This window comes from Trachemys scripta, chromosome 5 (genome assembly GCF_013100865.1).
Source record: "Trachemys scripta elegans isolate TJP31775 chromosome 5, CAS_Tse_1.0, whole genome shotgun sequence".
NCBI classification, from domain to species: domain Eukaryota; kingdom Metazoa; phylum Chordata; order Testudines; family Emydidae; genus Trachemys; species Trachemys scripta.
The window spans coordinates 104,648,308-104,674,077 of NC_048302.1; the positions used below are offsets into that span (position 1 = coordinate 104,648,308).

The following is a 25,770-nucleotide window of genomic DNA, read 5'->3' on the forward strand; positions in this document are numbered from 1 at the left end:
AGTCCTGGGACACTAGGTTTGAGCCCTAGGTTAACACATTGGTGTGTAGATGCCAGGGGGTTAGACTTGAGCTCGGGCTTATATTGCCATGTAGACATAGCCTTACTGTCATACATTCAGCATGCCCAATTTATATGCAAGGTACAAGCACTTTTTTGGGGTCTATAAAAAACGAATATTTGCATTGTTAATGCTGTATATGAATAATGCAGATAACAGTCTAGTGTAAATGGAAGCTGGATCTCTCTTAAAATATAGAGGGTCAAGTTCCACACACATCCATACTGTATTTGAAAGTAGAAACTGGTCCAAAATAAAATGACATGGTGAATGCATGGGGTATACAATGTTATACACTTCACTCAATTTTGACTATAATCCTTTTTTAGGTATTAAAATGAAGTAATACATTAATCCTAATGGTTCTGTTTAGTCTTTCAGAATCCTTGGAAAAATCATAAAGAGAAATTATAATCAACAGAAGATGGGCCACCTGGTGGTCTAGTGACAGTGCAAGACACAGTCATGCAGGGATATGAGCTGAATCCTGAATTGAAGCCTGAGCTCTTGGACCAGCAGAGGCCACACACACATACAGGTCTCGAAAAGGGTGTGTGGGATAGGGGATAAGAAAGATCTGCCATCTTAATTATGCATCCATGCTGGAAGAAAACAGAAGGCAATGGATGTTGTTTCATTAGGCTGCAACTTTATTCACTTAATATATCTGGCAGTACCCGGCAACAAATTGTACAGTTCAGGTTATCATTTTCTTAATTATTTCCATATAACCTCCAATGTTGTCCCAGCATTCCAATTGCTGGAACCCTTCCACCCTCCCCTTATATGAGGTGAAAGTGGGGGGAAGAGGCTATAAAACAGTGGGACTCAAACTTTTGTACTGGTGACCCCTTTCACATAGCAAGACTCTGAGTGTGACCCCCCATATAAATTAAAAACACTTTTTTATATATTTAATACTATTATAAATGCTGGAAGCAAAGCGGGGTTTTGGGTGGAGGCTGACATCTCACGACACCCCCCATGTAATAACCTCATGACCTCCTGAGGAGTCCCGGCACCCAGTTTGAGAGCCCCTGCCGTAAAAGAAGGGGAGTCAGCTCTTCACTGTTCCAGACGTAGGAGCACCAAGCCCCCTTCCTTGGCTTTCTTAAAAGGGCCTAGGAAAAGGAGGAGGGTCAGTTCCCCACTGTAGAAGTAGGAGTCCCCAAACCCCCTTTACAGGATGCTTTCCTTCCAATCTTTTTCCAAACCACTTTATCTGATAATGGTATCCGTTCCATAATGAGTACCTGCACAGCACATCCGCAATTAGTTTTACTTACTAAGTTGTGACATTATAACCTAACCCCTCTGCTTCACCCCACTGGGTACCAGACCACCTGTGGAAAGGCAACCCCCACCACCACCTCACTTTAGCCAATCTAGTGCAGAGGGAAAAATTCCTTCCCCGGTCCCAAGGAAAAGGGCAACTACTGTAATGCCCACAGCAAGTCAAGAGGTTTGCTGAGTTCATGGGTGGGTGGGTGCGGTCAGCCACGGCTGTATAGGGAATAAATACCCCTCCCCCACTGCCGCTCTTCTCATGAGCAGAAAGGGCAGTGCAGTGTCCTTCTTCAAACCTGCCCCTGCTCTCTGCCTTTTTCCTGTCCATCCCTGTAAGCTTCCCCCCTCCACCACACCCATTATAAAGGATTTCTTAAAGGTACAAGTCCCTTTTTATCCCAGTTAGCCAGCTCCATCTGGAAGGTTATGATGAGCACATTCTCCGGGAACTGCTTTGGCTCACTTAAAGCTAGGCTTTGACAAGTTCTGGAGGAAGCTATATCCAGCACTTTTTGCAAGGCAAGACTCTCTTAGGCACTTTTGAAACTCTCATCCTTTGATACTTAGTGATAGATATCTAAGGGTACGTCTTCACTACCTGCCGTATCGGCGGGTAGCAATCGATTTATCCGGGATCGATATATCGCGTCTCGTTAAGACACGATATATCGATCCTCGAACGCGCTCACCGTCAACTCCGGAACTCCACCAGGCAAGCGGCGGTAGCGCAGTCAACGGGGGAGCCGCGGCCATCGATCCCACGCTGTGTGGACCCCAGGTAATTCGATCTTAGATACTTCGACTTCAGCTATGCTATTTGCGTAGCTGAAGTTGTGTATCTTAGATCGATTCCTCCCCCCCCCCCCCAGTGTAGACCAGCCCTTAGAAAGGCTGTGGGGGATCAATAGATTAAAAAGAAATAAGTAAAATGGGGAAGAACATGAAGAGGACTCCTGGAAAACAGAAATGGAACAGAAGCATTTCTCTGATTTCTCCTAGGAAATGACATAAAAGTTCCCAAAAGTTAAAGCACATTTTCAAGTGTTACTGTACTCTCGAGTTGACATTCTTGTAGCGGGGGCTTGAATAAGTTATAATCAGATGAAAGACAATTTTCTCCAATCTGATATTAGTGGATCTGTTACGGCACTCATATTAGATCAAGAATTTAATTGCATTACCTTTGTTTTATTGCATTTTACATGCATTTTATACATTGATTTGCGTTATTTATATGCACAAGTAATGATTCTCATACCTCATCAGTTATATCTATTGCTGTTATGTTGAAATACAGCAGCATGCAAATGCACAGGTTAGTGTGTAAAGTTATTATTTTATATGTAGAAAAACTTGCATTTAACTGTAAAGAGAACATGATCTGTAAGTGACATATACATACAGTTTAATTTGGTTTTATGCAGACGTTGCATAGTTCATTATTAGTTTCTAATGAAAGACTGGATGTGTGGTGTCAATGACCTTGAAGCAGATCAAGTGACAGTGGCAAACAGGAAGATCTGAAGAAGAGGCATAACCTTCAGGGTTGAAAGGTCAGCAAGTACAGCCTGGGAAAAAGAACAAAAAGGATTTGCTAAACTTGAAAATTGAATCAAATTTCTCTGAAGTAGTACCTAAGAAATCAGAAAAAGTTGAGGCAAACTTGACTGCAGAATATATTGACAATAATTACCTTCTAAACTCTATTATATCATATCAGTCTGTGGAGGTTCCTTTTCCCCCGATTTTTCAATCTAACATTTCAACGCGTAAAAAAAAAAAAAAGGTGCACCTATATGAACAGACAGCAAGTAAAGTCACTTTATTTTACCCTTTAGACTTACTTCAAATATAAACCCATGATACCAGGCACAAGAGGTCTAACATTTCAACTTGCTTCTAAAAATAACTGTACATTATGAATCTTTATCCTGTGTCTTGGGTAGCACTTGTAAGATAAGTCTGTGACTTTAATGATGACTTAAAGTGAATCATCATCTGATGGAAGTATATATTTTAAAAAAATATAACTAGTCATCACCAACATTCCATAATATAAAATAGAATTTTATCAGCTTCTTGGGGTGGGGGGGGAATTAACAAAAATAGTAATTAGTAACAATAAGCTTCACTCTGGCCAGTTTTCACATATATAACAAGATGACATTTATGAAGATGAAATTTCAAATTCATTATTTGATAAAAGCAACCTTTTAAAATCTATGTAATATCAAAAGGCATAGAAGCAATTATCTTTCTATATTTATTAATAAAAATGAATGTACAAACCTCCCCAATTTTTAAGGGTAATATTCTTTAATCATATTAGTAGAATAAATTTAGACCACATACTAAAATAGTGGGGAAAAAACTCAGATACACAAAGAGCTCAATGAGAGTGTGTTGTTTATAATATTTTATATGCTTTTGTCATGTTCCAAAAAAGGAATTTTATGCACTATATTCTTGTAACTTCCTCTGAGTTTTTACCTAAGATAAGAATTTAAGCATAGAGCTTTGTATTGCATGCCATGTACTTCTAAAGCTTAAATTGCTCTGGTTGGCAATGCATCAAGAACTATTTCAAACTCCTCTAACTGAAACTTATCCTTACTTCAGCTGCAGCCAGTGATGTCACCTCCATCAGGTTCACTGCTCGAAAAGCAAACACAGCAGCTGCCAGGACTGAAAAAGAATGCACAATATTTAAACTGCTGACGTATTAATTAATTGTTAGAATTAATCTTGATCTAAAATTAACACCACACTCTCTCTCTTTAGCAATCATTCTGTTTTTGAAGGACAGTAAGTAGTGGATTTCAGTGCTCTAGTTCTTACCATGTGGCTACTCCTTCATAAAAATGAATAAGTATGTTACTGTGTTCTTTCAAAAAAGTTGAGTAATATGTTTAAGGTTTTAACTGTGTGAAAGACATGATTAAAAATAACATTTTAAATTGTTTCTTTTCTAGGCAGAGGATAAACATTTATTTAAAATAGCAAAATTTCAATGCATAAAGTGAACAAAGGGCTCATTTATGTTGCTTTTGGGCTGTAAAATTAGTTTCTCTCATAAAGGGAGATATTCTTTCTCTACATATGTCGTACAGATGCAAATCTAACTAAAAGGCTAATTGTCTATTCTTAGGGCAAGAGCTTTTTATTTTATTGAGCTTCTGCCTCAGGCTAGCTTCTTGCCTCACACTGTGCCTCAGTAATAATCAGATGTGTGATATTTTCAATTAAAAAAGCAAGCTTTTAATTCCACTCTAAATTACTTGTGAAATGCTTTGCAAGCTTGTTGTGAATATAAAAAGATACAACATTTATAATTAATTAACTTAATTAATGATGTTACTAAAAAAAAGTAAATAAAGTTCACATTTCTAAAGAGCAGGGGTATAGAGTAGTAGAAAATAAGGAGGATTTTTAAGACTCCTATTGATAGTAAAGGAGTCATCTTTTCCTGGGTCGGGGGCAGGGAGAACAACATCTTTTGTGTAGCAGTGACAAACTAACGTAAACTAGACTATGCCCTACACTATCTTTGGGGCAGGGAACATACAAACCTTCTTTTATGTTCACAAAGCAGCTAGCATGTTATCAATGCTATCAAAAGAAAATACTACTACTAATTATATTGGAGAAGTAGTCACAATAAAACCATTTAATTCTCTGACAATTCCTGTAAGAACTGGAAAATGCATGAATTACTGCTTTACCTATTTAATATATATTGACTTTCAGCAAATCTATTTTCAGCAGTCATATAAAAGGAATTGAATTTTCCTCTCTTGATAACATCTATTTTCATTTAGCACGTATTATCTTTAAAATTATTGACAAATAAAATTTTCCATTACCAGCGAGAATTTCTAGAGAATTGTATCCTAGGATTCTGTCCCACAAAAGCAGAAGTTGGTCTGTAGCTAAGTAACCAGAGAATGCTCGTACCATCCATTTAAACGATATTCGTAGTCTGTAAACAATTGGAAAACAAGAAAGTATTATATTTCTCTCACAAATTACAGATACACCATTTCAAAAAGAATTCCATGACCTGCAAGACTTTGTATTTATTAGTAGTAGTATTTATGCTGCAGTAGTGTCCTGAAACCCTAATCAAGACTTGTAGGGAAACGTTCAGTATCTTCTATGTCTGGGCTCCAAATCAATTTTATTAATATAAAATTTCCTAATCCACGAAACCCACCGAAAGGGTTCTAAGTCACCTCCACCCAAAGCCCTGAAACCAAAGACACCCAACTAGGGGGGGTGTGCTCTTCTTGACCGGCTGCACACAAACAGGGAAGAATTGGTAGGGGAAGTAGAAGTGGGTTGCAACCTGGGCAGCAGTGACCATGAGATGGTCAAGTTCAGGATCCTGACAAAAGGAAGAAAGGAGAGCAGCAGAATACGGCCCTGGACTTCAGAAAAGCAGACTTTGACTCCCTCAGGGAACTGATGGGCAGGATCCCCTGAGAGGCTAATATGAGGGGGAAAGGAGCACAGGAGGTCTGGCTGTATTTTAAAGAAGCCTTATTGAGGGTGCAGGAACAAACCATCCCGATGTGTAGAAAGAAGAGCAAAATACGGCAGGTGACCAGCTTGGCTTAACAGAGAAATCTTCTGTGAGCTTAAACACAAAAAGGAAGCTCGAGCATGCAAGAGTGTAATCAGGAAGGCCAAAGCACAATTGGAGTTGCAGCTAGCAAGGGATGTGAAGGATAAAAATGAAGGGTTGCTACAGGTATGTTAGCAACAAGAAGGTGGTCAGGGAAAGTGTGGGACCCTTATTGAATGGGGAAGGCAACCTAGTGACAGATGATGTGGAAAAAACTGAAATACTAAATGTTTTTGTTGCCTCCATCTTCACACACAAGGTCAGCTCCCAGACTGCTGCACTGGTGAGCAGCCCTCAGTTGTGATAAAACAGGTTAAGGACTATTTAGAAAAGCTGGATGAGCACAAGTCCATGGGGCCAGATGCAATGCATCCGAGGCTGCTGAGGGAGTTGGCTGATGTGATTGCAGAGCCATTAGCCATTATCTTTGAAAACTTGTGGCGATCGGGGAAGGTCCCAGATGATTGGAAAAAGGCAAATATAGTGCCCATCTTTTAAAAAGGGAAGAAGGAGAATCCGGGGAACTACAGGCCAGTCAGCCTCACCTCAGTCCCTGGAAAAATCATGGAGCAGGTCCTCAGGGAATCCATTTTGAAGTACTTGAAGGGAAGGAAGGTGATCAGGAACAGTCAACATGGATTCACCAAGGGCAAGTCATGCCTGACCAACCTGATTGCCTTCTATGATAAGATAATGAGCTCTGTGGATATGGGGAAAGCAGTGGACGTGATATACCTTGACTTTAGCAAAGCTTTTGATATGGTCTCCCAGCAAGTTAAAGAAGTATGGATTGGATGAATGGACTATAAGGTGGATAGAAAGCTGGCTAGATTGTCGGACTCAACGGGTAGTGATCAACAGCTTGATGTTTAGTTGGCAGCAGGTATCAAGCGGAGTGCCCCAGGGGTCAGTCCTGGGCCGGTTTTGTTCAACATCTTCATTAATGATCTGGATGATAGGTGGGATTGCACCCTCAGCAAGTTTGTGGATGACACTAAGCTGGGGGGAGAGGTAGATATGCTGGAGGGTAGGGATAGGGTCCAGAGTGACCTAGACAAATTGGAGGATTGGGCCAAAAGAAATCTGATGAGGTTCAACAAGGACAAGTGCAGAGTCCTGCACTTAGGACGGAAGAATCCTCTGCACTGCTACAGGCTGGGGACCAACTAAACGGCAGTTCTGCAGAAAAGGACCTGGGGATTACAGTGGACAAGTAGCTGCATATGAGTCAACAGTGTGCCCTTGTTGCCAAGAAGGCTAACGGCATATTGGGCTGCATTAGTAGGAGCATTGCCAGCAGATCGAGGGAAGTGATTATTCCCCTCTATTCGGCACTGGTGAGGCCACATCTGGAGTACTGCATCCAGTTTTGGCCTCCCACTACAGAAAGGATGTGGGCAAATTGGAGAGAGTCCAGCAGAGGGCAATGAAAATGATTAGAGGGCTGGGGCACATGACTTATGAGGAGAGGCTGAGGTAACTGTGCTTACTTAGTCTGCAGAAGAGAAGAGTGAGGGGGCATTTGATAGCAGCCTTCAACTACCTGAAGCGGGGTTCCAAAGAGGATGGAGCTAGGCTGTTCTCAGTGGTGGCATCTGACAGAACAAGGTGCAATGGTCTCAAGTTGCAATGGGGGAGGTCTAGGTTGGATATTAGGAAAAACTATTTCACTCGGAGAGTGGTGAAGCACTGGAATGGGTTACCTAGGGAGGTGGTGGACTCTCCATTGATAGAGGTTATTAAGGCCCGGCTTGACAAAGCCCTGGCTGGGATGATTTAGTTGGGGATGGTCCTGCTTTGAGCAAGGAGTTGGACTAGATGTCCTCCTGAGGTCTCTTCCAACCCTAAACTTCTATGATTCTAGTAATTCGCTTCTTAAAAATCTGGGGAAAAGCTATTATTATTTATATTACACTATCATCTACAGGGGAACCAGGTTGGGGCCCCATTATAATAGGTGTTATACAAACACTACAGGAAATGACTGTCTCTGGCTCCAAGTGTTTATGCTGGTAAGTGCCATATCATAGAACCACAGAAATGTAGGAAAGGACCCAGAGACGTCATCTAGTCCAGCCGTCTGTACTGAGGCAGGACCAAGTACATCTAGACCATCCCTGACAGGTGTTTGTTCTAGCTGTTCTTAAAACCCCCCAATGATGGGGATTCTGCAACCCCTCCCTTGGAAGTCTATTCTAGAGCTTAACTACCCCTATAGTTTGAGAAGTTTTTCCTAATATCTAACCTAAATCTCCCTTGCTGCAGATTAAGCCCCTTTACTTCTTGTCCTACCTTGGACATGGACAACAACTGATCACTGTCTTCTTTACAACAACCCTTAACATATTTGAAGACTTAACTGGTCCCTGCCAGTCTTCTTTTCTCAAGACTAAACACAGCTTTTTAAAAAAACCTTTCATCATTGGTCAGGTTTTTCTAAAACATTTAATATTTTTATTGCTCTCCTTTGTACTTTCCAATTTGTCCACATCTTTCTTAAAGAGTGGCACCCAGGATTAGACACAGTACTGGAGCTAGAGGCCTCACCGGTGCCGAGCAGAACTGGACAATTACCTCCCACTTCTTACGTATCACACGCATGTTAATATACCCCAGAATGATATTAGCCTTTTTAGACACACAACTCACTCAATTTATGATCCACTATAACCTTAGATCCTTTTCAGCAGTACTACTACCTACCCAGTTATTCCGCATTTTGTAGTTGTGCATTTGATTTTTTTTCTTTTTTTTTCTTCCTAAGTGTACTATTTTGCATTTGTCTTTATTGAATTTCATCTTGTTTTCTTCAGACCAATTCTCCAAGTGTCAAGATCATTTTGAATTCTAATCCTGTCCTCCAATGTGCTAGCAACCCCTCCCAATTTGGCCTCATCTGCAAATTTTATAAGCATACTCTTCACTCCATTATTCAACTCATTAATGAAAATATTGAATAGTACTGGACCTAGGACAGCCCCCTACGTGACCCCCTGGATGTGTCCTTCCAGTTTGGCATCAAGCCACTGATACCTACTCTTTGATAACAACTTTCAACCAGTTGTGCATCCATCTTCTAGTAATTTCATCTAGACAACTTCCCCTCTATTCACTAGGCTGTCAAAGAAGGAAATTAGATTGGTTTGGCATGATTTGTTCTTGACAAATTCATAATGGCTATTCCTTATAAGTCTATTATCCTCTAGTTGCTTACAAATTGATGGTTTAATAATTTGTTCCAGTATCTTTCCAGGTATTGAAGTTAGACTGACTGATCTACAATTCTCTGGAGTCCGGTTTCTTCCCCTTTTTAAAGGCAGGTACTATGTTTGCCCTTCTCCAGTCCTCTGGGACCTCACCCATCCTCTACAAGTTCTCAAAGGTAATTGATAACAGTTTCCGAGATTGCTAAGCTAGCTCCTTAAGATGAAGTTCACCAGGCCCCACCAACATGAATACATCTAACTTATATAAATACTCTTTAATTGTCCTTTCCCTATTTTGGTTTGTGTTCCTTTCCCGCTTGTTGTTCATATTTATTATATTGAATATCTGGTGACCATTAACCCTTTTAGTGAAGACTGAAGCAAAACTCCTCAATCTTCTTGATGTTGTCTGGTATTAGCTCTCCCTCCCTGCTAAATAGAGAACCATTTTCCTTCATCCTATACTTTCCTTTTGCTCCTGGTGTATTTACAGAACCTCTTCTTATTTCCTTTTATGTTCCTTTCTAAGTGTAATTCATTTTGTGACTTTGCCTTTCTGATTTTGTCCCTACATGCCTGTGGTATTCTTTTGTAGTCAACCTTAGCAATTAGTCCATATTTCCATTTTGTTGCAGGACTCCTTTTGTGATTTTCAGGTCATAAAAGAGCTCCTGATGGAGCCATATGGGCCTCTGACTATTCTTCCCATCTCTCCTTTGCCTTAGGATAATTCACTGTTGCTCTTTTAATATTCTCTCTTTGAGAAGCTGCCAGATCAGTATCACACTGTAATCCAACCATCAATTCCCCAAGAAATAAACTAAGACAGTCCTAGCAGATCTGGCATGAATTATTGAAATCTGTTTGGAAATCAGATCCTTACTTCAGTGAGTTGGTTCCTCTGAGTTAATTTTTCAGTAATTCAATCAAAAATGTAATATAAAGAAAGCAGAAGTCTGTTTAATATCCAATCTTAATTGTAGAATCTGGCCTCTGGGTAAAATCACACATTGAGAATTTGGAATTTATATACAAGGCAGAAAAGATCTTAAGGATTTTCCTGATATACTATCTATCCTGTAGGCCAGGGAAATTCTTGTGAAGTTCCTTTTGGCTGCAATACTGGAATTCCTATTAGTTCTTATTCTCAGGGGTTTTATTGTTTGGGCATACCTTAAACAAACTGTTGGTTTAAGGTATGCCCAAACAAAGCAAATATGCTCACCCTTCAATTGTCAAAGAGGGAAGTACAGTGCTTACGTTGGAATTTAAAAAGATGCAAGCCCATTTTCTATTTTATGAACTGTAGGGGAAGACTTTCAAAAGCACACATGGAATTTAGGCAACCCACTCAAATTGACTGTCAATGTATGTTGGACACTTAACTGACCTTTGGGCTGTTAACAATTATGGGGAGATTTTTAAGTTACAATATCACAGAACAGCATTTCTAGAACAACATGAGTTACAGTTATTGTCATGAATAAGTGGTGAAACAGGGAAAAAGTACTTACGGTTGAGCCCCAATTTCTCGAAGATGATAGAAGAGCTGAGGGAGATGGGTTTGAAGAAGTGTCTCAAACAGTAAACATAGTGACACGATGCCCTAGCAAAACAACAACACCACACCCTGAAAACATATATTCACTATTACTCATATATTCAAATTTAAATATTAATATAGTTTTAATGTAAGCATTAAGACAAACCATTAATACATCAGTGATACACAACTAGAGTAACGTGAGCAAACCAGATACCTTCAACCTCTAAGGCCTTGATCCTACAAGCACTTCCACTCCTGAGTAACTGTATATATAATGAGTAGTCACATTCAACTCCAAGTCACTCATGTGTAATATCTGTAGGGTTAAGGTCTAAAGGCCAGATTTTTATCAGCATGTGGACACTGAAAGATACGGATAGGTGCCTAAGCAGGATTTTCAAAAGCACTTAAATGACTACGTCCCATTGACTTCAATAGTAGTTAGGTTACTAGGTACTTTTGAAAATCACACTTAGGCACTTATCTGTATTTTAGGTGCCTAAATATCTTTTTAAAAATCTGTCTCTAAGTCTATTAAAGGCCCAGTAGTACACAACCTATGTGGTCTTAGTTTTAGTCTGATAAAATAGACTCCAGTTACACTACACCTGGTCACTGACAAAAACAGGGCTTTTTGAATTATCTTTTATAATTAGAAAAAGTGACAAATCAAATTATTACAAACAAGGACAAGTTAAGTCATCTAAACTGTGGAATAACATTTAAAATTTTTCCCCTTTTTAAAAATTCCTTTTAAAAATCATGAAACTAGCCTACATTCCCATATACTGGGGTACTATGCTGCTAATATCCCAAAGCATAGGCCCAATCGTGTAAATGTTTGTTACCAAACAGAATATCTACCACTGTGATGTTTGTTTATTTATTTGACCATCAATGTGACTATTCACAGTACTAAGTGGTATTCCCAAGAGTAAGCATTTGCAGGATCAGCTCTAAGTCACATTTTAACAAAATCTGTATTACAACGGACTCTTAATGGCCCTCATATTTTAATTTTATTGGACATTCTTCTGTGCTGTTCACATAATTCATAATACATTGTTACATAATTGGAAATATGATTGCTCTCTTCATTTATAAAAGCTCTTAATGGAAAAAACACTTGTCAGTTTAAAACGTTTTCTGTAGCTTATGTAGGGCAAGAAGAACTTGTAATCATGGGAATTTTCAAAATTGTATACTTAGCGAAATGAATACCATTTTCTTTTAAATAAAAGTATTTTATCAAAATGTAATTAATAACCAGATTTTGTACGAAATAGAAGAGAAAAATGTTATACTTTAATAGTTAATACTGCAGCATAAACAAAAAATAAGGCAACCAAAACTTTCAAAAATTCACTTGTATTTGTATAAACAACTTTGCATGCACAAACACTTGCACATGCAAGTGATAGAACTCACACAGATTCCAACACCTGCGTATGACAGTGCTTAAAAAAAGTGCATTCAAGTATGTTTATACACAAAGATGCATGAGTAAAAAGGGGCTAGTTGAGACCCCTTTGAAAATGACTAGTAATGACTAAACCTATAAACTAAGACTCTTATGAGAACTGAGCATTAATAATAGAGGTATCCAATGTAATTCTAGTACAGAGTAACTCAAAGAACACTGCAGTCCATCATCTATTACCTCTGTATCACACACAAAACTAACTGGCCTCATTCAGGAAGGCAGTTAAACACATGCGTAAATGCTGTTCTGAATTGAGGCCTATAAAAGCTTTGGCTCCCCCCAAAGCCTGACAGCATGACCACTGTATTATTAAATATGTCTTTGCAAGAGAATTTTACTACTATTATTGAGGTATAAATTATAGGATTTCAAATAAAGTTGTATAATGTTACTTCAGCCATTGTGGCATTTTTATCACAGTTAAAGAGATATAACTCAGCCATGTACACTTAAGAAAATAAAATCATGCTACTATGCATTATTGTTCAATAACAAATAGAAATATAGACTGATTGGGTGTTATTTCCTAATTAACTTACAGAAGGATGAGAAGAGATGGAATGGAGTCTGAAGAAAAAACGCACATACATCTCACGGAATATCTGATACAATTTGGAAGGTTCATGGTACAGAAAACAAAGTGGAGCAACTGAAATGATAAAAGAATTTAATTGACTCAATGCTATAAACTGTTAAAATAGTTCAATGAGCAAGTGCATGAAGTAGGAGGAAAAACGAGCCAATAATCTCTTTAGAATAATAAATTTATAAATTAGTTCTGATTTATTTAGAAAGATATTTATTTTTAATATTAGATCCTAGAATTAAAAGAAATGACAAGCAAAGGTGAATGTTGTAGCCCATGTTACAACCCTATAGATTTCAAGAGACAGAATGAACTGGATCCTGCCTATTCCATAGACCCGGCCCTGCATGAGCATCAAAAATATGTTTTGAGGATGGATGGTCCAGTGGTTCGGGTGCTAGATTGAGACTCAGGAGACCTGGATTCAATTTCGTACTCCACGACAGACTTCCTGTGTATGCTGGCAAGTTACTTTGTCTCTCTCGGACTCAGTTCCCCATCTGTAAAATGGGAATAATAGCACTTCCCTACCTCACAGGGATGCTGTGAGGGTAAATGCACAAAAGACAATGAGGTACTCAGATACTTCAGTAATGAAGACTATATAAGTATAATCAGTCAAAGGATATATGGACAGTTGCATACTCATTCTAAGATCTGGATGAAAATTTACATTTACTGGGCAACCATTATGTAGTCCTTTAAATATTAGCTGATTCAAAAAATTGCTATCTAATTAAACTAAGCTGGGTAGATTTCTAAAGGGTTGTTTCAATTCTAAACATTAAGTCATTTTAAGAGCCAGTTTTTAAAATAAACCTCCAGTCAGGTAGAGAAAATGAAGGACTCCTGGCTGTGACTTCAACATTATCAACTGTGAGGAGGTTAGGTGGAGTTTGTAACCAAGCAGGTCAGTACTTAGAAGACCCAGATTCTCTATGCCAACGAGGGTTTAGGGTGACCAGATGTCCCGATTTTATAGGGACAGTCCCGATATTTGGGTCTTTTTCTTGTATAGGCTCCTATTACCCCTCACCCCCGTCCTGATTTTTCACACTTGCTGTCTGGTCACCCTACCAGAGTTCAAACTGGATTCCATACTCAAGTGACACTCCATCTTTTGTAGCTCAAACAGTGGAGAGAATAATGATTAAATCTGTATTGTTAATGGTAGGGAATGCAAGTTACTAATTAGGAGTAGTACCATTCTGACTTCCCAGGCTACCTATGCTCTTCAGAACAGAAAAGCTATTGAAAGTTATCAGAAAAAGCAAAAACTTAACTAAACAAAAACATTCCATCATCATCTGAGGCAGGACCAGTTTTAATTAGTACATTTGTACCAGCTGCCTTGTCAGTTCTGAGTGCTAAAGGATTTTTCACAAAATACAGAATTCATGTGTTTCTGGAATTCTTGCTGGCATAATGACATGTTCATTTAATCTAAACTTTTTTTTAAAATCAGGATTTCCACAGAAGACATACTAATGCAGTAAAGGGAGAGAGTCCAAACCATCCAGTATTAACAAGCTGCTAATGTTTTGTGAATTATTCATTGTATTCACAAAAGACATTTTTGTAATTCCATTATATGATGCCACTCACTATGTGTCCCAGCCACATGCTTATGCTAGTGGGCCTTTTACATACAATTCACTTTTATAAGAAACCACTCTTCACACACATTTCTTGCCTATTTGCAGCACAAAGATAATGCAGCCTGGCAAGACATCCCCTCTCCCCATTTGTGTACACTGAAATTCAATTACCATGAATGAAGCTAGCTTCTGACCTAGAGATCAGCTGCTCCAATAATAGTTCTCTATATAGGGATTCCCACGTTAGCAAGTTACAACAAGAGCAAATGAGATCAGTCTGGACATTTTTCTAATTATGCATACACACCTTGGATACACAAACACATGCAATACATAAATGTTTAAAATGCATAAAAGAATAGTTTACATTTTACCAAAAATATGTGGATGGGTGTGATATAAACTGTGGTTTATTTACAAAAAATTATGCAGAATTGTTACTTAAAATAGTAATATTTCAAAGTCATACTTACCATACATTGAAAAGCCATGAAAAGGAATTACACCTACAAAATAAGGAAGGTTCTTTTATCCTTTTATTTTTATCTATTTATCCATAGAAGTATTAATATTTATTGCTTTTTCAAATTCCTAAACTGAGCTTTGGGTTTCACAGGAACAACTAACGACATATTCCATATCCTGAAGAGCTTAGAGTCTTAGACCCTGATCTAAGCAAACGCACACATGCTTAATTTAAACAGGGGGTATTCCCACTGGGAAGTGGGGGTATTCCCACTATTCACATGGTTAAAGTTAAGCATGTCCTTACACACCTGTAAGATCGGATTAAGGACCTGATTTAGCAAAGAATATAAGCACATGTTTAACTTTAAACATGTGCTTATGTGCTTTCATGAAATCAGGGCCCAACTTCAGATAAGATACAACCAGCAAGGGCCATACACTGACAAGAAGGATGGAACAGGGAAAAAAGAAAGAGTTACAATAATGAGTTCATGCAGTACCCAGTAAAGATATGTAGCCATCTTGGCAGTTGTGTTGTCTGTTTTCCTCTCTTTTCCAAATCATCTCACTTCCCATAGGTGACATGGCTGAAATGAGCGTTTAGAGAGGATCTGAATGAGAAGAGGGAAGTGTTTGGCAAATGGGTCTAAGGAGGATGCTTCATTCTTAGGGGGCTGCATAAAAGAATACATGGAGACAGAGGTGGGAGAATGCGACAGAGGATGTGCCAAGACTGGCATCATTGCTGGAATGGAGAAGACGCAAAAGGAGACAAGGTTAGAGATACAGACACAAGACCAGTGACGTAGGACCTTGAAAGCAAGGACAAAGAGCATGAACTTGATATAAAGGGCAATGAAAAGCCAGCAGCAGAAGTCAAAGGGGAGGGGGGGGTTGATATGGACAAAATGACCAGTGAGAAAAAAAGACAACAGCAGCAATAAGGGTAACATTAATAGCATTAATGTGATAAATATATTCATACATTCGTGTCTAAAAATCAAGACCAAATGTTCAAAAGCAGAAGCCTAAAATTGGCATCTCAATGGCATGCTTTCCAAAGGTGCTGAGCAGCTGGGGAGTAGCTGGATTAAGTGGTGTTCCAGTCAGGTCCCCTAAGCATGAATCAAGGAGACTGAAATATGAGCTGCTATCCCGACCCTATACCATCAGAATATTCCCCCACATAGAGAACGCTCAAGTGGCTAATAAAGCTAGAATTAACCTGGCTTTGCAGTGGCGCAAAGCAACATAGCCCAGTGTGAGGTTCTAGCTCAATAACTTTAATCTCATTATACTACTGGCTAAGGTTCACTCTTATTCTGCTTATTTGTTAAGTTTAACTTATTTTTGCTTTGCAAAAAGTAGTAATTTTCCCATCTTCCACTAGAGGAGGCAATAGTATAACTCTTACCATTTGGTGGATAAAAAACAGCATATTCTTCCATGCCAAGTTTTCCTGTGAATGAGCAGACATAGGTTTAAACACACTCAAATGATAAAAAGTCTCTTTAGAAACGTGAACTTTATTTACTTTCCAGTAATATCATTAAAAGTTCATTAATGATTAATTTTTTTATCAGTTTATATTGACCACAAAACATTTCACACGAATCATATAGTAAAAGAAGATATAGTGTTTCTCAAATGTAAAATGCAGACGTGACACAACAAAGGAGATGGACAAACAATAGAGGGGAGATGAGGGAGAAGGAAGAGTTCAATAATAGGATTGTTACGTTTTGTGTTTCGTTAAATAAAAATTAATAAAGAGTATAACTGACTCACTCACTGTGGGCCTTGCAGACAAAAGTGAGTTTTCAGAAAGGATTTAAATGAAAAGGAGAGTGCCTTGGCAGACCAGAACAGGGAGAATGTTCTATGCATAGGAACAGCACTTAGTAAGGTGCAAAAATATTAGTGAGAGGAAAAGGAAATTTGTTGCATTAAGGCTGAATCACTGGAAGCGTGGAGGGGTACCCTAACTGAACTACTTTACCTATTTTTCTTTCAAATCTTAAAATCCCTATTGCTTCAACAAGCCCTTTTTTCAAATCTAATATCGGTGCCAACAACAAAAAATGAACACACAATTTCTTCTATTTCTATGCAAAACGAGCATGTGCTAATACTATACAAAATTATTTTTAGACCCACAAAAAAAATATCGACCATCAATTTTGAGGCATACTTCAGTGCTTTTCTTAAACACAACTGCACCTATTTTAAAAGATGTTTTTAATTTCTTTTCTATAGTTTTAAGATAAAAGAGAACATTCAACTAGAACAGATATAAGTTATTACTAGTTATTTAAATTTATGGTTTAAAAATCTTAATAAATGATTATTTGTTATGATAAGAAAAAGGATCTCTTTGAATATTATATGTTTTCATCTCTTGTTCTTTGCATTTTGCAAATGTTATAAAGTAGGATCCTCTGCAGTGAGAGAGAGAGATTGCCAAATCCAGCAGGAAACCAAGAAAATCTGTGTTACATTATATAGTTTCCTGTACAGTAGAACCTCAGAATTATGATCACCTTGGGAAAGGAGGTTGTTCATAACTCTGAAACGTTTGTAACTCTGAACAAAATGTTATGGCTGTTCTTTCAAAAGTTTACACTGAACATTGACTTAATACAGCTTTGAAACTTTACTTTGCAGAAGAAAAATGCTGCTTTTAACCATCTTAATTCAAATGAAACAAGCACAGAAACAGTTTTCTTACTTTGTCCAAATTTTTTTTTAAACTTTCCTTTTTTTTTTAGTAGTTTACGTTTAACATAGTGAATGTACTGTATTTGCTTTTTTTTTTTTTTTTTTTGGGGGGGGGGGGGGGGGGGGGGAGGTCTCTGCTACTGCCTGATTGCATAGTTTCGGTTCCAAATGAGGTATGTGATTAACCTGTTAGTTTGTAACTCTGGTGTTAATTCTGAGGTTCTACTGTACTAGGGAACCAATAGAACTGGATCAAAAGCTTCCCTGTTTAGCTGTGGCCAACTGTATATATACAAACACACATGAACCCTGTGGAAAGAGAAAGTTTGTCTACTTAATGGACAACTTAGTAACAATTAATCTGATTTTTAGATTTAATACTATCATATAAAGAAGAAGTTTAACCACAAATACATTAAAATATGGCTATTTGAATATACTGAGATTATATACACAAAAAATATACAATCATGCACAACACATACATAGTGGTGATATACATGGGATAACTTTGAGACTTATTAGAAGCTGCAGTATCATGTACATTCTGTCCACTAATTCATTGGAACCAGAACTTGTTCTAAACTTCTAAGTAAGTTCAAACAAATGCCATTTTTTTAAAATGACTCTGCTAAGAAACTCTCATCCTTCACCAAACTGTGGAGTTTCTCAATAAAATTACACTGAATGGAAATCCAAAATGGTCAACATTCAGTTTTGCTCCAATGGTAACTTTAATCTAGTATCTCATGAATGTACTAGCAATGAGAGTATACAACTGGAAAGGGAAGAGTCCCAGCTTTCCAAGATTATATACACCATTTGCTCTGGGCCTTCCTAGCACGACGGCCTAGAGATATTGGACTAAAGTTTCATAGGTTTATAAAATTTATTTGTTATATTCTTCTGTCCTTCCAAGTACCATCCAGTTAAACTCAAGCGGTGAAATCGTGGCTCTATTAAAGTCAATGGGAGTTTTTCTTTTATAAAGTAAGCAGTATATACAGAATACACGATAGTTTGACAGGGTAGGATTTTATTGGCACTCATTTAGAGTATCTAAAGTAACTCTCATGACTTCACCATTCATGAGTAATATAGCTAACTATCCCAAACTTATGTCAATAAAACTTTACACCATTTATTGTCTGTATACAGTAAAAGCTTGTTTATCTGGCATGTTGGAGAAATGGGGGGGAGGGGTGCCAGTAAGTGAAAAATTCCGTTAACTAACAGGGAGGGAGTTTGGGTGCGGCAGGGGGTGCTGGCCCACCCCACCCCAAGTGCTGGCTCTGAGCTCCTATTGGCAAGGAGGCAGCGTGCAAAGCTGCCAAACTGCACCTCCGCCTAGGAACAGCAGAGACAGGTCACTGCTTGCGGGGAGCAGCTCGAGGTGAGCGCCCGCCGTATCCAGCACCCCCAAATCCCTCATGCGCCCCAACTCCCTGCCCTGAGCCCCCTCCCACCAGGGCCAGCTCCAGGCACCAGCTTAACAAGCAGGTGCTTGGGGCGGCCAAGGGAGAGGGGCCCTGCGGCAATTCGGGGGCGGCAGGTCCCTCACTCCCTCTAGGAGCAAAGGACCTGCCGCCGAACTGCCGCCGCCAATCGCGGTTTTGTTTTTTTTTGCTTGGGGCGGCAGAAATGCTGGAGCCGGACCTGCCTCCCACACCCAAACTCCCTCCCAGAGCCCACACCCCGTATATTAGATGAAGAGCTGGACAAGAGACTGTAAGTGGGACAGAAAGTGCAGAGAGTAAGGGTAGGATATGATGGACAAAGAGATTGGGACAGGGACAAGGAGCTAGGGGTGGAGAAGAGATAGGTTGGAGGTGATGGGGCAAGGGGTCAAGTTTGGGGTGGGGAAATGGATAGAAGAACACACTCCTGTCCAGAGCCTGGAATGGATCGCAGATTCCTGAGTCCTCTGCTGTCAGCAAATATCTGTAAAAACCCTGACAAAATGTCCCATCCCCCATAGTACTTGTCCACACAGAGGATGACAACCTGCTACTGCAATCAGTTACTCCATTAACTCAAGTGGCAGAGGTCTGTATAGTGGATCTCAAGGTTCCAATCCTGCTGATGACCCCTATAGGTGTCAATATGATAACATATGATGGAATTTATTTTTTCAGTTTGCTTTTTTAAAAACCTAGGTTTTTTTGATGTGTAATTTCCTAAGTTAAAATAATATTAAGGTCAAGCACTCCAAAAAATCAGGAAACACGAGAATTAAGATTGCCCGTGCATGTGTGTATTCATTATTATATACTCTTCAATGACATGATCATATATTTCATGCTTTTTCTAATGCTGACCCTCACGCCTTTAAGAAATTTCCTGTAAACATCTTCAAAACATTAGCTTCCTCCAAAACCCTCCATAAAACTCTCCTTTGTCAATAGGCCTACGTAAAATAGACAAAAGCTATACACTGCTGGTATGCTGAGACTGTAGACTATCCTGATGACCAATATTGTCTCACTATTTCTTTGTATGCAACCTTTGGTCTGCCTGTATCCATCTGTGGTCTGTCAGACTGTAAACTCATTGGGACAGAGATTGCCTTTTTGTTCTGTTTGTACAGCACCTAGCACAATGGTGTTGTGGTCCACAACTGGGGACCCTATGTGCTAATACCAGTAAAATAAATAATTATAGTATTTTCCCAGCCTCAGCTGGCTCATTCTGTGCACTGAATAAGGCAGAGGTTCTGTGGAAAAAACAGTATATGATCATGTAATTAAAGACTGTTTCATAATGCACATACATAGGCAACCTTAATTCTGGCATTTCTTAACTTTTGAGTGTTTGACTTTGTGATCTTAACTATGTTCTTCTAATGTACTTTTTGTGTGCATTGTAATATACATAAATTAAGTCCATAGAGATTTGCTTTTTTGGTATACTACATGTAGCAATCAACACTTCTCTTCATGTTATCTTACACAATACTTTTTCTTTACCTCGTATGTATGATTTGGGTGGAGTAGCACTATTGTAAGAAAAGTGCTCCAGTACTGATGTATCTCGGGAAAAACAGAGTAATACCTGCAGAAAGCAAAGTAAAAAAACCATCAGCTGACTTGCTCGATGAACAAAACAGTGTCAAACATAAAATTATGCACTGGCAGTTGTTTCATTTTAAGATCTTCCTTACCAAATGCTATAGAGTTAATAGTGAAAAAACTCTTACGAGACTATTTTAATTTTTGAAACATGTTATGGTCCAAGATTTCTAGGTTTGTATTTTCAGACCAGTGTATGACGAGATGTGTGTGTAAACCATTTGTTCATGCAGTTATATGTATGCATGTAACTGACCACTTACATGTCTAGCAGGCTATTTCAATACCCAATTACCATGATTGACAGCCAACATACTAACTGCATAAACAAATGAAGCACGTGCATTTTTGTGTATGTGCAGTTCCTAACATTCTCCATCAGACACAGAGCCTTTACAGAATATCTTGATATTGTATATTCTCAACATTCACTTTATTATGAAACACCACAATAGGGCCGCCCAGAGGGGAGGGCAAGTGGGGCAATTTGCCCCAGGCCCTGGGCCCTGCAGGGGCCCCCACGAGAATATAGTATTCTATAGTATTGCTACTGTTTTTTATGGAAGGGACCCCTGAAATTGCTTTGCCCCAGGCCCCCTGAATCCTCTGGTCGGCCCTGCACCACAATGGGAAAAATACCAGATTAGGAAGACAGCACTATATCAGCCGCTATCAAAAAGCATATTTAGTGTTTAATAGTTTAGGATAAGAACACAAATATATCTGTACATGGGAGATCATTCTAAATTCTGAAGAAGAAAAGAGGCTAGCACATTGTGAGCAATCCTGGAATAGGTATAACTAGGGTGACCAGATGTCCCTGATATTTGGGGCCCGGCTTTTTCTTATATAGTTGCCAATCCCGATTTTTCACACTTCCTCTCTGGTCACCCTAGGTATAACAATAATAAAAGATGAAATATATGAATCTGAAGTTATAGAAAAATTGTGTCATATTAAATTATATGATATTTGAAGATCTGAATGTTATCATGCAATCAAAGACTGTACCATCATAAACATACACAAGGTGGCAGAGTTAAAGTTGAGTCTGCTGTTTCCTGACTTGGGTGCTTATCTCTGCAATTTTAAACATTCTTTAATATAGTTTCTAATAGGGAATATTTTAAATCTGGCCTACAATTAAAAAAAAAAAAAAAAAAAGAAGATCAAAATGTTTTAAATGTTGTAGTGCTGTTTCGTTACATATTTTCTGTATAATAAAATAAACTGTTTTTTTCTTTGAATAAATTATTGTGATTAGTTTTCAAATAATAAAACAGTTTTAAAAATAAATTTAAAAAATTAAAAAAAGTTTTCAAAAACATGCAAAATTGCGACTTTTGTAAACCACTTGCACTTCTATTTGAAAACAGATAATATTCTTTTTGTGATAACATTTTACCTTTTTTGAATCCCAAACTATTTCTCATATTTAAACATCTTTTTAAAAATAAACAATCTTAAATACTCTAAATTAAATATTGTTATTGAATAACTCACAATCATCTTCAAACTGTAACAATAAGCAGGCAAAGTTAATACTCAGTATATATTAACTGATGTGGGAGAGACTAATCGAAAAAGGAAATAAACAATGTTCCCCAGTAGGAAAAAGAATCTAACGTTTATCTGCAGCCCTGTCTTAGGAATTCTCGTGTCTGGAAGTTTTTAAATCAAGACTGAATATCTTTCTAAAAAGTATGCAATAGCTCAAACAAAGTTATGGCTCGATATGGAAATTACTAGGTGAAGTACTTTGGGCTGTGTTCTGCAGAGAGTCAGACCAGATGATCATAATGGCCCCTTCTGGCCTTAAAATCTATTAATACTGTGTCTCACACAGAAGAGAAATAAAGCCAAAAGAAAATCATGATAACACAAGCTCTTTTTAAAGTATACAAATATTTGACAAACTAACGAGGTGTTTAATTTTCTTCTTAATTTTGGACTAAATTGGACTAACCGCTAAATTCAAAGGATAAACCTAAAGTAATAAAATCATAGGGTATGTGATAAAGAGCAATTTTACAATGGATGTCAATGGAGCTGAATCATAGTGTAGGAGAGTTATAAAGTGGTAAAAATGTAATGTAGAAATCACATTAATGCAAATAATTGAAAATGATCAACTTTATCTCACTGTATTCTTCACACAAAGGATTATTTATGACTAAGGGTCTACCAAATTCGTGGCCGTGAAAATCAGGTCATGGACTGTGAAATCTGATCTCCCTTGTGAAATTGGTCTCCGGCCACCCAGTTCTGAAGGCAGAGTGGAGAGCAATGGCTGCTAGCCAAGCACTCAGCTCTGAAGGCAGTACCACTGCCAACAGCTGCACAGAAGTAATATGCAATCCTACACTTCTTTGCTGCTGCTGCTGGTGGCGCTGCCTTCAGAGCTGGGCACTGGCCAGCAGCCACTGCTCTCCCGCCACCCAGCTCTGAAAGCAGAGCGGATAGCAGCTTCTCCCGCAGTCCAACTTGAGGCAGCGCCACCACCGGCAGCAGCAGAGAAGTAAGGATGGCAATACTGCGACCCCAAATAGGCTTGCCACCCTCTTTTGGCATTTCCCCAGTTTGAGAAATGCTGGAAAGAAACCACAAAATGTTTTGTAGGCTGGTCACTGCATAAATAGCAAATGTCTGTTTATGCTGTTACCAACCTGCGAAAAATTTAAGTAGACCCCTATTTATGACTAAATGAGAACCAATGGTACAACTCAATATTATTAATTATTATTATTTAATCTTTATATTATCATAAGCCCAGATGCTCCAGACAGGATCAGGGCCCCACTTTGGGTGCCATACAAACCTAAGAAGTAGACATCATCCTTTCCCCAAAAAGTTTACAATCTAAGATGTAATAACTAATTCTGCCAAAAAATGAAGTACTAGACAGACAACTGATTCCTATATTCCTTTTAAGCTGTAATTTTCAGTGTTCAAATTCTCTTACTTAACCACTTATCCCCCTCACTTATTTGGAATCAGCAAATAATACGCCATAGCAGAGTGATTCTTAAACTGTGGTCTGTGGAGCTGCTTCTTGGTGGTCTACAGAATGAAACAATTTGAGAACTAGTTGAAGCTGAGGATTAGGTAGGAAATGAAGGTTGTCTTTAGGAGATATACTTCTTTTACAAACCATTTTGCAGAATGGAATAAAGTACTAAATGGAATAAGACACAAGGAGTGATCAGAAGTTTAGGGTTGTTTTTCGAATCTTGGAACCAAATTTAGCTCTGCACTTTTTAAAAGCACACACATGGATTTAGCTAGGTGACTGTTGTTGAAGTAATTGGAGATTATGTGACTAAAATCCAATACTTTTTGAGGTTTTTGTTTCTTTGAATTCCTACAATCACATTCATCTTTATTACTCAAGACTTAAATGTTGAAAGGAAACAAAAATAAAACCTTCAAATGTGGCTATGTACTGAGAAATGACTGCAAAAATGTCATCAGATTTAGCATATTTGCTCTCCTATGTCAGAGTGACATAAACTTCCCAGCACTGATAGAGACAAGCTTTTATGTCTGTCATCACGGTAGAGCCAACAAATGATTCTTTCTTCATGACTGTCAGATAACTACTAACCGTAACATATTTATTGAGTCAAAAGAACAGTTTGATTTCAGCTCCCAACCTGAGATGCTAAGACGGACAGAAAAATTATATTCTATGTATATTTTTCTCTGTTTAGGAGTCAGAAGTATTTGAGACTGAATAAATATAGATACCTGGGATGTAATTTTTTATGAAGTCTCTTTTCAGAATATAAATTACATTTTAATTCAGATATATTTTTATTTGAAAACTGTCATTGTACTTTTAATTGAAATGAAATAGAGATATAATTTGAAATGGACACTTAAAAGAATTGTGTAAAGTTTTATATATACAGATATATTTGAATAAATATATTTAATTACAAAATGTATACATTTTCTACAAGCAGCATTAAGCATAGTTTCTTGGTTATTTTTTCCTCCAGACCCTAAGCACAGATTTACATAGGGCACACTAACTTCAAAAGGCACATATTTAGTTTCATGTAGCTATGAAAAACAAAATTAAACAAGCCCACCCTAACAACTGTGACCAATCAAGCTAAAAGTGCTGTGAAAATGGTAAGTTTGCTCCATGACATTTATGTTGACACTGCAATCAAATACACATTAGGAAATTCATGAATGTAATCTCCTTCCATTTAAAAAGATTTAAAGGGAAGTAATGTAGATAATTCCATGTAAATTAACTAGAAGTTATTTGCTAGAAATGTTAGAAATGATGAAAAATGACATTGCTGCATCCACACATTATATTTATAAATTACTATATTTTTTATTTTTAAAATAGTTAACCACTTCATTACCCATTACAATAAGCCATTGTCAAGCAACATTTTTATTTTTAAACTAAGATTTTTGACTATTCTTCTCAAGACTTAGTCAATTTGTGTGCCCAACTCTACTTTAAAAAAAAGAAAAGAAAAAGAAAAACAAAACAACTAACTTATGACTACTGGAAAAACAAAGAACAGGCTGGCTTCATCCCTTTTATGTTATTGTATTGAAAAAACAAACAGGTAGAATCATTTCCAATTTGGGGGCTTCTGAATAAGTCTTTGTCTCCTCCAATACATTCCCATCCAAGTGTCTTGCTCAGCTTCTAGACTAGTCTTGTTCAAATTCAGAAATATTCTATTTGATAATTCAAGGGACTTCAGAAAGTCCAGGACATTGACACAGGAGAGAGAGTGACCCTGGTCTTTCTACAGCATAAAGGTTATTTTATATAACCTATATCCAGAAAGTGATATTATTTATTCTTTGTATTACAGTAGCATCTACGGCCCTCAATTAGGGGCCCCATTATGCTAGATACAGTTCAAACAGGTACAAAACCACAGTTCCTCCCCCAAAGATGTTACAATCCAACAAATACATACTTTCATCTTTTCTAAAGCAGAACTAGCTACTTACCTGATATAAATAATCCTCAAATACAAAATAGTAGTCATCATTGCTTGCTGTCAGCTTTACATCCTACAATTAAAAAAAAATATAGCAGTTTGGTGCTGAAAGATAATTTTTTCATTTGGGCGATGCCTGCAGAA

At 37.9% G+C, this 25,770-nt stretch overlaps 1 protein-coding gene across 3 annotated transcripts in view; it reads right to left on the bottom strand.

Annotated features, from left to right (window-relative positions):
• Positions 1–2,196: 2,196 nt before the first annotated feature.
• The window catches only part of TBC1D19 (TBC1 domain family member 19), a 96,192-nt gene continuing 72,618 nt past the window's right edge, over positions 2,197–25,770 (bottom strand). For all 3 annotated transcript variants that reach the window (XM_034772247.1, XM_034772246.1, XM_034772249.1), the window contains 9 exons: positions 25,637–25,699; positions 20,543–20,627; positions 16,273–16,317; positions 14,864–14,896; positions 12,746–12,855; positions 10,692–10,783; positions 5,211–5,326; positions 3,962–4,032; positions 2,197–2,915 (listed from right to left, as the gene is read on the bottom strand). In XM_034772247.1, the coding sequence (XP_034628138.1) occupies positions 2,841–2,915; positions 3,962–4,032; positions 5,211–5,326; positions 10,692–10,783; positions 12,746–12,855; positions 14,864–14,896; positions 16,273–16,317; positions 20,543–20,627; positions 25,637–25,699 (690 nt within the window). In that variant the 3' untranslated portion in view covers positions 2,197–2,840. The remainder of the gene's footprint in view (positions 2,916–3,961; positions 4,033–5,210; positions 5,327–10,691; positions 10,784–12,745; positions 12,856–14,863; positions 14,897–16,272; positions 16,318–20,542; positions 20,628–25,636; positions 25,700–25,770) is intronic.